Raw genomic sequence first — 12219 nt, 5'->3', positions numbered from 1 at the left:
AAATATCTATTGTTAGACATACCTGTAACCACATATTTAGTCATTTGTTCAACCTTCCTGGTCACTTAGACTTCAAAAGGCAATTTCCAGGCAAACTCTTCTTCGCAAGCTCGCATCAATTAGCACGGGGTTTCCAGAAGATGTTATCCATAATCTAATCAACATGGCTTTATTAGCACAAATCAGTTACTCATGATTATCAGGCGATATCAGCCGTCTGTAAAAAACATTAATGACAAACTATGCAAGGTATCAAAAATAGCTCCATCAGATTGATAGAATATAGGATATAGGAGAATTCTTTTTACGCAACCAGCAGGTAACCGTTACTTACATTGCTTACGTTTCGATGTCTCTCAGACAACTTCGTCAGAGCTTCTACGGGCCTTCACGGTGGATTAAGGAGGCGATCTGGATAAGAAAGTCGGTCCCAGCGATGAACCGGGGCGAGAGGGGATACAAGCTTAGCCACGTTTGGGATTGTTTTTTCACCGCAAAAGCGCCACCTACATCGGCTACATATAGCGGAGAGAAGCAGAACTCCAGTTAGAAGCTCCGACGAAGGTGTCTGAGAGACATCGAAACGTCAGCAATGTAAGTACCTGCTGCATGGTTGTGTAAAAGAATGCTCCTATATCCTATGCAAGGTATGTTGTCGGTCACATGAGGGTCGCAACATGTGCCACGTAGAGACTGTTCTCGAATTTTATTCGAGTATCATTGGCATAGAAAAAAATCAACACTGCCGAATTTATCACGATTAAAAACAAAGAAGACTTGCCTGTAGTGGCAGTTAGAAGGTACAGGTTCGCACATATGTACATTCTTAGAAGAGATAAGATTCATTAGAATAACATGAATTTAAGATGCTAGATAATGCAGTTTTCAAGGCATCCTAGCTAGCAATATAAGTAAGGCGACCACCGTACAGACAAGGTGCTTGAAATGTAATCACTAATTAAGCTATGCTATTTTTCATACATCATCCTGTCATCAACAAGTAGGCGCCTAAAGTTACAATATTGCTCACGTCGCAATGACAGGGTAATTACACAATCAGTATAATGATATATATATAACGTTATATATAGCATTGTGCAGAACAATTATTTGAAATAGAAATGGTCATTCAGACGCATAAAGTGTCTCTAATATGTTGGAAAAGGATATAAAAAATTTTTCTGTCTTAGTATTATTCAGCTTCACCAGAGACAATTGTAAGTAAAGTCCGTGTAACTGATTTAGTAGAACGATCATCAACAGATGTAATACGTGCAAATGAGGACATCACGAGTGAGAAAGCTCAGCCTGTATTACGTCAGTAGTACATAATGAAGATTTGTAGCATATGTTAGGTGAGGTTAACAGTACCATATGTGAAGTATCCAAATTAAGGCATGGCTTCCATTCTTACTGATACTAATTGTTTGAAGAAAGTAAGCGGTGCTAGAGCATGTACATGTTCCAACAACTATGTCAACAATAATGACTGCCAAAATAACTCATAATATTTTCAAAGTACGACAACTTCTTGGTAACTTAACATGGACTGTCGAAGACCATTTACTTTTTAAAGGCTGCCAATAGAGAGTATTCATCATCTTGTCCTAATTCCTTCGTAAGACGCATCATTACAAGAGCTCTGATCCTCCCCTGGTAACTCATGGTAGCTCCATCTCTTCCATGCGACATTCCTGTCCGGTCCCAGCCTTCCCATGATCTTCTTCTCCACATGTAGATTGTTCAGCTCTAGTTGGGCCTGTGCCGGCGGCTGTACTGCCGGGTCTCCAGCTGGAGAGATCTGCTGCTATCTTAGCTTGTAGTGAGTCCGGTAAAGGTGGTCTTTCCTGGGCCTTTTCACTTCCTACAGAGGACGAGAAATAGTCCATGATGCTGTCAAAACACTCTTCATATTTCTTTGTCTTAGACCATGCAATATCTCGTACTTCCATTTACTAAAAAAACTAACCTTGCACGTCATATGATTGTAAATTGCAAACTAATATCCAACCTATTTTAGCCCCATTCACACATCTAGCATATCCTGACTTTGCCCAACATTAAATGTCGGCATTTGGTCGGGAGTTTTCGGCCAAGAATTACAACATACCTTTCTTCCACGCGACTATTTCACACCTACTTCGCGTTCATGAAATCACTGAACTCCCAATCTTAGTCAGAGTGGAGACTTATAATGCTTTCGGTCCTACTTCCAACAGCTCTCGACCACTCGAGTTCTAGCCAAAGATACCAATTAAATTGCAGTTGGTGTCGAAATATATTTTACAGACTTTACTCGTTAGAGTTGGTGTGCCTGTCGTTTTGAGGTCGACAGTGCATGGCACGCGTACTGAGAAGTAGTTGCCAGAGTAGGGAAGGCGCCCGTGTTGTGAGAGTCTGGTGCGTGCACATTTGTTGGTTAGATTCCACGTAGCCGACCATGCCCTTCATGACACTAGCCTGACTAAAATCGCGCCCCTAGCGGCCGGTGTGACAGCGATCTCGCCCCCCCGGCGATCTCGCCCCCCCCCCGGGGGGCGAGATCACTAGCGTTTTCGCCCCCCTTTAGCGTTTTCGCCCCCCCCCCCCAAGAGCAGCTGGTTACTACATATTACAGGTGCGCTACCTGGTACTATACTGCACCTGGGGAGTAACGTGTATGGTGTGTTACCTGGTACCTTATGGCACCTTATTACCGTACCGTAAGATGCCTGTCATACCTCGAAAGTCGATACTATATTGTTCGGTGCAAACATGACATTGAAATGAAAAAGACAATTTTTGCAGCTGAGGTGGCATAAAAACAGTGCTACTGCGAACGTATAAATCAACACCGTCTATGGTACGGAATACGTCAGCTATATGTTTTCAATTTGTCACAGTGTTTTCTTTCTTGTGCTGGAAACATTTCCAAAGCACTAACAAAAACACACGTGAATAATAGTTTCTCATTATAAACACTATCTACGCGCAAGTTGATATAGCTGTTGCTAAATGATACACAAACACTTGTAAAGTACCAGTCTTAAGAAACACGGGTAAATGCATCAGTTCCTAAATACTAGAAAAAACAGTCATGTTGGAGGTGAAGATATCCCTTGGCCAGGTGCATATACCAAAATGTGCGTTATTCTAATTAATACCTAATATTTACATAATTCATAAAGACATTACATAGTTCTTTTGTGGTCACTTCATGGTAGAGACTTCATATTGGAGATATATAGGCTGTTTGAGGACAGGTGAATACAATGAAATACATCTTATGTCAAGACTCAGGTATATGCAATAATGGGAATACAAGGGACCCAACCCTCCAAGTTCAACTATCTTATTACCATGTAATTACGTTACTATTGATACTATGAATGGAGTTATGTATCAAACTCGTGTACTTATATCATTCTGAAACTGCATTTTGTGATTTATACCAATCAACTTCTAAAATGTCATGTAAACCCGTTTTTTTTGGTGGGGGGGGGGGCGAAATCACTAAAGGGGGGCGAGGTAGGGGGGCGAGATCACTAGCCGGGGAGGGCGAGATCGCTAGCGATTTCGCCCCGGGGGGGCGAGATCGCTAGTGATTTCGCCCCCGGGGGGGCGAGATCACGGGGGGGGCGAGATCGCTGTCACACCGGCCCTACAATTGCCGCCGCCCCGCCAGCAAGAGATTGTGTAAACACAGGCTAGCCCTTCCACCATTACTAAACGTCCCCAGACCATGCCTGGGATTAGGTCGTGGGGAAGGGCGTTGGCTGTTGGTCTGAGAGGCTGGCTGCACCAGCAGAATGTTTAAAAGAATTTACTAAGGTTAAAGTCCATTTGGAAGATCCTAGAGGTAGAAAGGTATGAGTGGTCCAAAAGGGGTTATAAAGTGTTTGCGAATCGGTGGGAACAAAGTTAGAAGTAGTCACAGACTCACAGGATGGTTGGGAACGCAACCAAACCAAAGCTATTTTGAAGCTGTTTTTTTAACTCCGTTCAGCTCTTTATGCGTTTAGATGCAGGTCATCCAGATTCAAAAATAGCACACTTCCCTTCATTGTGTCATTGTTAAATGAATCTTGATGAAGTTTTTAACAAATGTATTATGTATCATACACCAGTTCAGCCTTGTATGGCTGCAATGATATGTACATGTATGTGCGCACTGTTTTGGCGCTAATAAACCAGTCGGTCATACAGGTATGCTGTGTCATGACCTCTTCTTTGCCATACGGGACACAGCTGTGTAGGGGGATTTGTTCACCTGCGTAAAAGTTGACAAATCGTCAAATCAGAATCAAAATCGTCAGTCAAGAAGGATTCTTCGGCTAGAGGGCGGGGGGTTCGGAGTAGGCCAGAAAGTATTCGGGCACTCTGTGTACTTTTCACGAAATGACTGCATGACATAGTCTTTGTGAAAGATAGGTAGGTGTGGTAGAATACCTCGCCACCAACCTGAGGAAACAAAGTCGTGGGTAGGGCCATCTGTGAGAAGGGGGCCTCCAAATTTGAGTCTCGACCATGCTCCAAACACTGGCAAGTCGTCTCTTTGTTTAATGCCAGTCACAAAGTAAATATGGTCAGGAGGCCATGGTCGGCTATGCGTACCTGGGGTTTCGATTTAACTAGATAGTTGACTGCATGCAGTATAGTCGGTGCAATTCGATACTTAACCGTTAAACGATTTGACTGATAGCGTTGTCCCTTCCTCGATGACCATGACCATGGCGTTGTGCTCGGGGTAACTGTTGTGTTGAGTCAGTAAGCTTTGGTTCCCGTATCCGGCTTTAGCCTTCATGCGGCGAGACCAGACCAACCTGGCCAGCATGACCACCAGCAGCACGGTGGCTCCCCCCGCCGCTCCGCCAACAGTCATGGAGAAGTCCAGCCAGGAGCCGGGCTGTGCGGCAGTTTCTGATCAACATGGAGGGAGGGATTCATCGCAATCATATTTGCTTTCATAACTTCAAAGTTGATGAAAAAAAGAAAGAGGAGAAAGTGGAGATATTGAGTACAGAAACTGTAATACGGGTAGAATTGAAAAGCAACTTCAGTTCCACGACTTCAAACCTTTGTAGCTAAGTATAACTAATTCCATTGAATCGTCCTAGGTCCTCATTTGCATAAATTGTCTCAGTTGATCAACTTCTAGCCAAACAGTACGAATTTTTCCATGTATTAAGATATCATTTAAGCAAAGAATGATAATATAGCAATCCATAAATTATGTACATGTGACCCTATTTTGCAAGAATAATTTTCTCCTTTAGTTAACTTCGTCATACCTCAAGTATGAAATTCTTGTTCAATAATAATAATGTAGTGGAAATTGTATCTTCAGATATTGTTAGGAAATTTGGGGTTCTTTCAAAGGTTCAAAATCTTGCCCTTGGAATCGAATCTGTGCATCTAAAATTCTACAGATAAAACCATCCCTCAATGCCCCCCAAACAGCGAGCAACCTTGCTGCACGGGCTGAATTAGGGAGGTACCCCTTATACTTGGAGGCCTACCTAAAAAAAACATTAAGTTTTTCACTAGAATCTGCTTAAATGTACTGGCTGATAGTCTCCAGGCAGACGCACTTTCATGTCATTTAGAATTAGGCTCATTAGGTAGTAAATGTTGGGCTTCCGGTGTGCGGAAAACTTTACAGGAATGCGAATATGCCTTCGTTTGGCATTTCGCGCACTCAATTGTTTCAAAATCTCAAAATCATTTTTCAATTTCAAAATCCCTCAATCATCTCCTCTATCCAACAACGTCTAAAGGACATCTACTTTCAGACATTCCTATGCAAAAGTCGCATTGACAGCGCAAAGGCAGACACGCAAAGAACAAATTAAGCTCATACAGAGTGTTGAAATATCACTAGACTGCTGTATTAGGTGTGTGTTGTAGTCAAGAAATAAAAGTGTGATTACAGTACAGTACCAGTATGAAATTACGGTAGTTTCGGGTCATAAGCAAATACCTGCCTTTCTAGTTTCCTGGAGTCATAACTTGTGCCATCCTCCTACGCAGGGACATCCAACAGCGAAACCACCTGTCTGGATGTACCCTGCTCTTTCAACCGTCACTCTTAGTTCCTGTGGACCCCAATCAAACCCCCCACCCCAACCAGCTGTCAGCCGATCAGAGAATAGGCCTTTCGATTTCAAAAGGGGTCTGGAATATATAAGGTTAAGCTCATTAATATTTATAATAGGCTGATAGAACCCATGTTCCCCCACTTCATACAACTAAGTAATATAGACAAATTTATATTCCTTATGAATTTAGACAAACCTTTACTTATAAAGCATATCTGTTTCTATATTTTCAATATCACAAAGAAACGAGAAGAAGTCGAATTCACGTAGTACAATACGATTCTTGAGTATTGTAGATTCATTGTACATATTCCATGTATATCTTGTTGCGACCTGTACTGAACCCAGTGGGTATGTATGTACAATAAAGGTCTTCATTCATTTTATGGGCGGTCAGGAACTAAGAGTGACGGTTGAAAGAGCAGGGTACATCCAGACAGGCGGTTTCGCTGTTGGATGTCCCTGCGTAGGAGACTGAAGTTGTGCACGTAATCACTACATAAATTTGCCCATATCACACCGTTGGCGAAGTAAAGATGTGAAGCCCTTCCTTATCCTTCCTAGAAATTTGGCTGCTTTACTTTAGATACGAGCGAACATAGAATACCAATTGATGGTGCCATGGCAATGAATGTAGATAAGCTTTGCTGTGACTTCATACCCACTAGAGTCTAGCTGTTACTGGTAAAGTCGGGGTCATCTACTATGTGAAATGAATGATACACCTATAACGTTATACTGTAAGAGTGTATGATTACCTATGCCAGCTGTAGGAGGTGACACCACTGCCATCACGGCCAGGTGAACATGTCGTCTGTCCCACTGGTCCATTCTGTTGGCCGCCACGCAGACGTACTGACCATCGTCAGACTTGTCCACCTCGTGCAACGTTAGCCGGGAGCTGCTCCTCTCCTGGTTAGTTGTGTGGATGGGGCTAGAGTTGGTACCTGCTCGGTACCAGCGGATCTCCGGGGCGGGGTTCCCGTCGGCCTCGCACCAGAGAGACACGGTGGTGCCCTCCAACGCCAGGCTGGGCACGGAGATGTTCGTGATGACGACTGGGTCTGGGGGAGAGGTGATGTCAGACAAGTAGCTGCACCATTCAAGGAGTGTTGATTTAGTCCATTAAACGCAGTGTGCGCCATAAAGATCTATTTAGCCACATGCGCGCTTACCTAATCTATCTAATATATCCACTTTATGCACTCTTGCACCTACACCTATGATCTATATCATGAGTCCCAGGTTGTGTCCTTACACGTCACATCCAATGAGAGAAATGAACCCATTACACTGCACATCCAATGAGAGAAATGAACCCCTTACACTGCACATTCAATGAAAGAAATGAACCCCTTACACTGCACATCCAATGAAAGAAATGAACCCCTTACACTGCACATCCAATGAGAGAAATGAACCCCTTACACTGCACATCCAATGAGAGAGATGAACCCCTTACACTGCACATCCAATGAGAGAAATGAAGTCCTTACACTGCACATCCAATGAGAGAAATGAACCCCTTACACTGCACATTCAATGAAAGAAATGAACCCCTTACACTGCACATCCAATGAGATGAATGAAGCCCTTACACTGCACATCAAATGAGAGAAATGAACCCCTTACACTGCACATCCAATGAAAGAAATGAACCCCTTACACTGCACATCCAATGAGAGAAATGAACCCCTTACACTGCACTGTGCACACCAAATGAGAGAAATGAACCCCTTACACTACACATCCAATGAGAGAAATGAACCCCTTACACTGCGCACCAAATGATAGAAATGAACTCCTTACACTGCACATCCAACGAGAGGCTGTCTGCCTGCGAGCTGCCACCGTGCTGCGCCACGCAGGTGTAATTCCCGGCATCCTCCCGGACGAGTCTGGTGATCTTGAGGGAAGACTTATGTGAGTTCTGGTCCTCATACTCCACATGCCAGTCTGGAGGCGGCCGGACACCGTTCCTGAAAATCGAGAAAGGGCGGTTATACCGGCTATATACAGATACAGAATTTCATAGTTGTGAGATGTGTAAGTTAGTTTGATGTATATATGACGCAGATTATGTTGTCGTAATAAAATAGAAAGAAGGAATCCTGCCAATTGCAAGGAAATAGTATGTTCAACTTTGGTAAAGAAATGCAATTTTTCAAGTACGTTTATCTCAACTTCAAGTCCACACTTAATAGGTTTTATAGATGTTTCATGCGATCGCTTCAAATTTTGCAGGTTGTCAAAACATTCTGCCCTCCTGAAAGGTAAGACCTGCGTTTGCCTCTTATGCGTTTGCCTCCAATAGCGAATTATGCAAAGTATTAGTGAATTATGCAAAGTATTGGTGAATTATGCAAACTAATGAGGAAATCCTGTAATTGCAGTGCTCGCCATAATCGGACAATACATGTTATATGTAGCATATGTCATTCATGACAGGTAGAACATTAACAGATAGCAATTATGTACGTAATAACCTGATTTTCATAATCTGTACGAAAATGATTCCTTACAGGTAAATGATGAACATTTCATACTTGTGACATGTGTAAGGTAGTTGAATGTGTACATCATCATGCACGTATGGAGGTAATATAAAGATAGTACTTTCACACTTATAGGATAGGACATTCACAATGATATGACTTGTGCGGGAAGACCATCAATTGAAATTGATGATGCTAATTGCAATCTTATTTGCATTGTTAAGGAAACCTAATGAGCGCTGTTAATATTTCACGGATGTCTGAGGTCTCCGAAGTCATCTTGTGTTCAGTATATATTTTCTCGACAACAAGTTCATAAGTATTGCAGTACCGACAGTGCAATAAGATGCCAAAGTCATTAGACAGTCAATAGAAAAATTCTCCATGTTGACTTACTCTAGATATCTTCCAAAGTTTGCAACCAAAAATAAACGTGCAAACCCACTCTTCAAGCAGAGGTTCGGCTCTGTCATTTTTTAAATGTGTTTTAGGCGCCTTGTCCAGATGTCTACTTTGTACTGTTTTCTTCATGTCCACCAGCCAAGCACCAATCCTTGCCGAAATTTATGGCTATTAACCACACAGTATCATAGCATGTTTATAACATGAAATGTACAAATTGGAACCTCTGATGCAGTAACATAGAAAGCTACCGGGGAGGCCATAATCAGAAATTATATTGTGGACAATTTTGCATTTGCTATTTGTTACAATATCTCTATGATAGTAGAACTTTATTGCGCAACGATCGTACACGGTACAATGTATGGCAGAAAAAAAGAAGAAACAAACTTATCACCCTAATTACTAAAGCAAGTATAAAACATAGTACATAATGCAGATTGTGAATATAGAATGAAATTTGACATCCTTATTTCTAAAACAATGAGAGCTAGCGTAAAACATTGTACTTAGCCTTTTTTTATTTGTTTATTTCTTATAGTTCATAGCTTTGTTTTGGAGTTGTGGGCCTTGTAAAGGATGTATAATCCTGTTTCCGACACCTCCCAGATCTCATTCTATAAATCGTGATAAATAAATAGATAAGAATGCCACTCATGTTACCGGCACATATTAACGTACCTAATATCGTAAAAGTTCATCCACAATTTCTTTGTTAATGCTGTTCACCACACACGCACACTAATGATAAAGGAAATGTAACCTTTATGGCAAAGGTAAAGATCATAACAATATAGTGATTCCAATAAAGGTATATAGCAATAGCGGCAAGCGTAATTATATTTCAGCCATACCATATATGGTATGGTGATTATATTTCAGCCATACCATATATGGTATGGTGAAATATATTGTTATATTGCAATCCATACATAGTATGGGATTGCAATATATTGTTTTTGCTGAGTTTCTTCTCCTCCTGTCAAAATCTTCAAATTGATTCAACTTTTTCATTTTTGGACCAAATGAGCTGAAATTTGGCAGGTTGGTAGAAATAGCAAATACCCCCAGGCGTTTTTTTCACTTTCTTGATAGAGGCCTTAGAATTTATGATATTTAGGGGTTTTGGTCATTTTTAGACCAATTATGTATATTTTGGGACCCTGTGCCCTGGTATTACAACCTAATGGCCTGAAATTTGGTACAGAGGTGCATTGGACATATGACCACAGGACCCCATCAACATTTTTGTCATAGATTACTTAGAAATTAGTTATTTTGGGGTGTTTTGGCCATTTTTGACTAAAAATGTATATTTTTTGCTCCTATGCCCTTGTATTGGAACCAAATGACCTGCAATTTCGTACATAGGTGCATTGGACATATGACAACAGGACCACATCAACGCTTACGTTATCGATCATTTCAAAATTGAGTTATTTTGGGGTTTTCGGCCATTTTTGACTAAAAATGTTTATTTTTGGCTCCTATACCCTTGTATGAAAACTTAATGACCTGAAATTCGTCATGAAGGTGTGTCTGGCATGTGCCCACAGTACCTCATTTTCACTTTGGGCATACATTACCTTGAATAGTTGAATTTTGGGATTTTTTGCCATTTATGGACTAAAAATGTTAAGTTTTGGCTCTTGTGCCTATGTATGAAAACCAAATGGTCTGAAATTTGGTATGAAGGTGCGTACGGTATGTAGCCACAGGGATCTATTCACACCTATGGTGTACATCAAACAAAAATTGTGAAATTTGGGATTTTTTGCCATTATTGACCAAAAATGTACATTTTTGCTTCCTGTGTGATGAGAAAGCCAACTGATCTGGAATTTGGTGTTAGGGTAGCTTTAGCACTATAAATGGGAAATGGGCCACATAGACTGGTCCATTTTGCATAGATTGGGGTGTTCTGGAAGAGTCCTTTATTGTATGAAGATGGATTGCAATATGCTTTATTTGCTCCCAAGCAAATGTCGGCCTTTCTAGTATTCGTAATGTTTCTTTCTTTCTTTCTTTCTCCTGTCAAATCTTCAAATCGAATCATCTCCGTCGTTCCGGGACCGAATGACCTGAAATTTGGCACAAGAGTAGAGTGGGTCAATACCGAGGTGCTTTTTTCTCATTTTTTTCATATCTGCCTCTAAAATGATTTTATTGAAGTTTAAAGGTCACGTTTTGACCACAACGGTATATTTTGACCCCCTGTACCATTGAATTACAGTGGAATGACCTTGAATTTGGTGTAGATAGGCATTAGATAGTTGGTAAAATGATCCAAGTAAAATTTTTGGCATGAACCAATTTCAAATTATTAATTTCTGCACTTTTCTGAGGTAAAATTGGTTTTCTTTCGGCCTTCTCCCGTGAACTCCCGTGACCCCAGAGCCCACAGGTGCCAGGTGCCAGCGGTCTGGGGAGAACGAGAGTTAATTACTTTATGGACGCCAGCCAATCAGCGACGAGAAAGGCGAATGCTAGTTAATATTCATAAGCGGGGCCTTGCAATCCCGTTTATACACAAACAGATGCATATTACAGACTTACAGTGGCCATATGTTACCCTGTGCCCGGTTTGAAATTGTAGTTTGCGAGGATTTGGAGTTCAGACAGGGTCATTTGAGCGGTAGCGGACGGTACGCGTGCATTGAACGTCAGAATACAAGTCTGTGTCGATGAATTTACCAACATTCCGCATGGCACTATCAATCATTTTTGGCAGATTTGACTTTGGGGGTTAGTTGAGACAATCGAGAAAATGTTACTTGGCAGAAAACGCGGGAAAATTGGACAGTTTGCGTTTAGTTTTGATGCGTAAGTTTGACAGTGGCGAGAATGCATGTATTTTTTCCCAAACAAATGTAGGTAACGTTACTTCTAACGTTAGTGTTGTTGTTGTTCTTTTTTGACGTAAACTTTGTACATTCAAATTGTAAGTAACTTTAAACTGCCAGAGTTTGAGCCCAATAAAACACTCTTAGTACCAGAGTATCACCACTGACCTCCGAAAAGAAACCCCCGAACAAGGTAGAAACTCCTATCCTCCAGGTCTCGCACGCTACGAGCAGGAAATTACAACACTCAGACAAGATTACGTCCGATGGCTGATTGCATACAAAGTAAAACAATTTAACAGTGGTATGCAGGGCATATACTTAACAAAGAATTCGAATGAAAATGAAATATATAGATAAAGCCAAATCAAGTTAACTTGTTGGTCCTGGGATTTTTCAGAA

At 41.4% G+C, this 12219-nt stretch overlaps 1 protein-coding gene across 2 annotated transcripts in view; it reads right to left on the bottom strand.

The window, feature by feature from the left end:
• Window positions 1–954: 954 nt before the first annotated feature.
• LOC118432566 (tyrosine-protein kinase-like otk) overlaps window positions 955–12219 on the bottom strand; it is a 43300-nt gene continuing 32035 nt past the window's right edge. For both annotated transcript variants that reach the window (XM_035844188.1, XM_035844186.1), the window contains 4 exons: window positions 7887–8056; window positions 6836–7141; window positions 4660–4899; window positions 955–1864 (listed from right to left, as the gene is read on the bottom strand). In XM_035844188.1, the coding sequence (XP_035700081.1) occupies window positions 1662–1864; window positions 4660–4899; window positions 6836–7141; window positions 7887–8056 (919 nt within the window). In that variant the 3' untranslated portion in view covers window positions 955–1661. The remainder of the gene's footprint in view (window positions 1865–4659; window positions 4900–6835; window positions 7142–7886; window positions 8057–12219) is intronic.

This window comes from Branchiostoma floridae, chromosome 15 (genome assembly GCF_000003815.2).
Source record: "Branchiostoma floridae strain S238N-H82 chromosome 15, Bfl_VNyyK, whole genome shotgun sequence".
NCBI classification, from domain to species: domain Eukaryota; kingdom Metazoa; phylum Chordata; class Leptocardii; order Amphioxiformes; family Branchiostomatidae; genus Branchiostoma; species Branchiostoma floridae.
The sequence above is the reverse complement of the archived record's forward strand: the minus strand, read 5'-3'. Positions and strand labels throughout refer to the sequence as shown.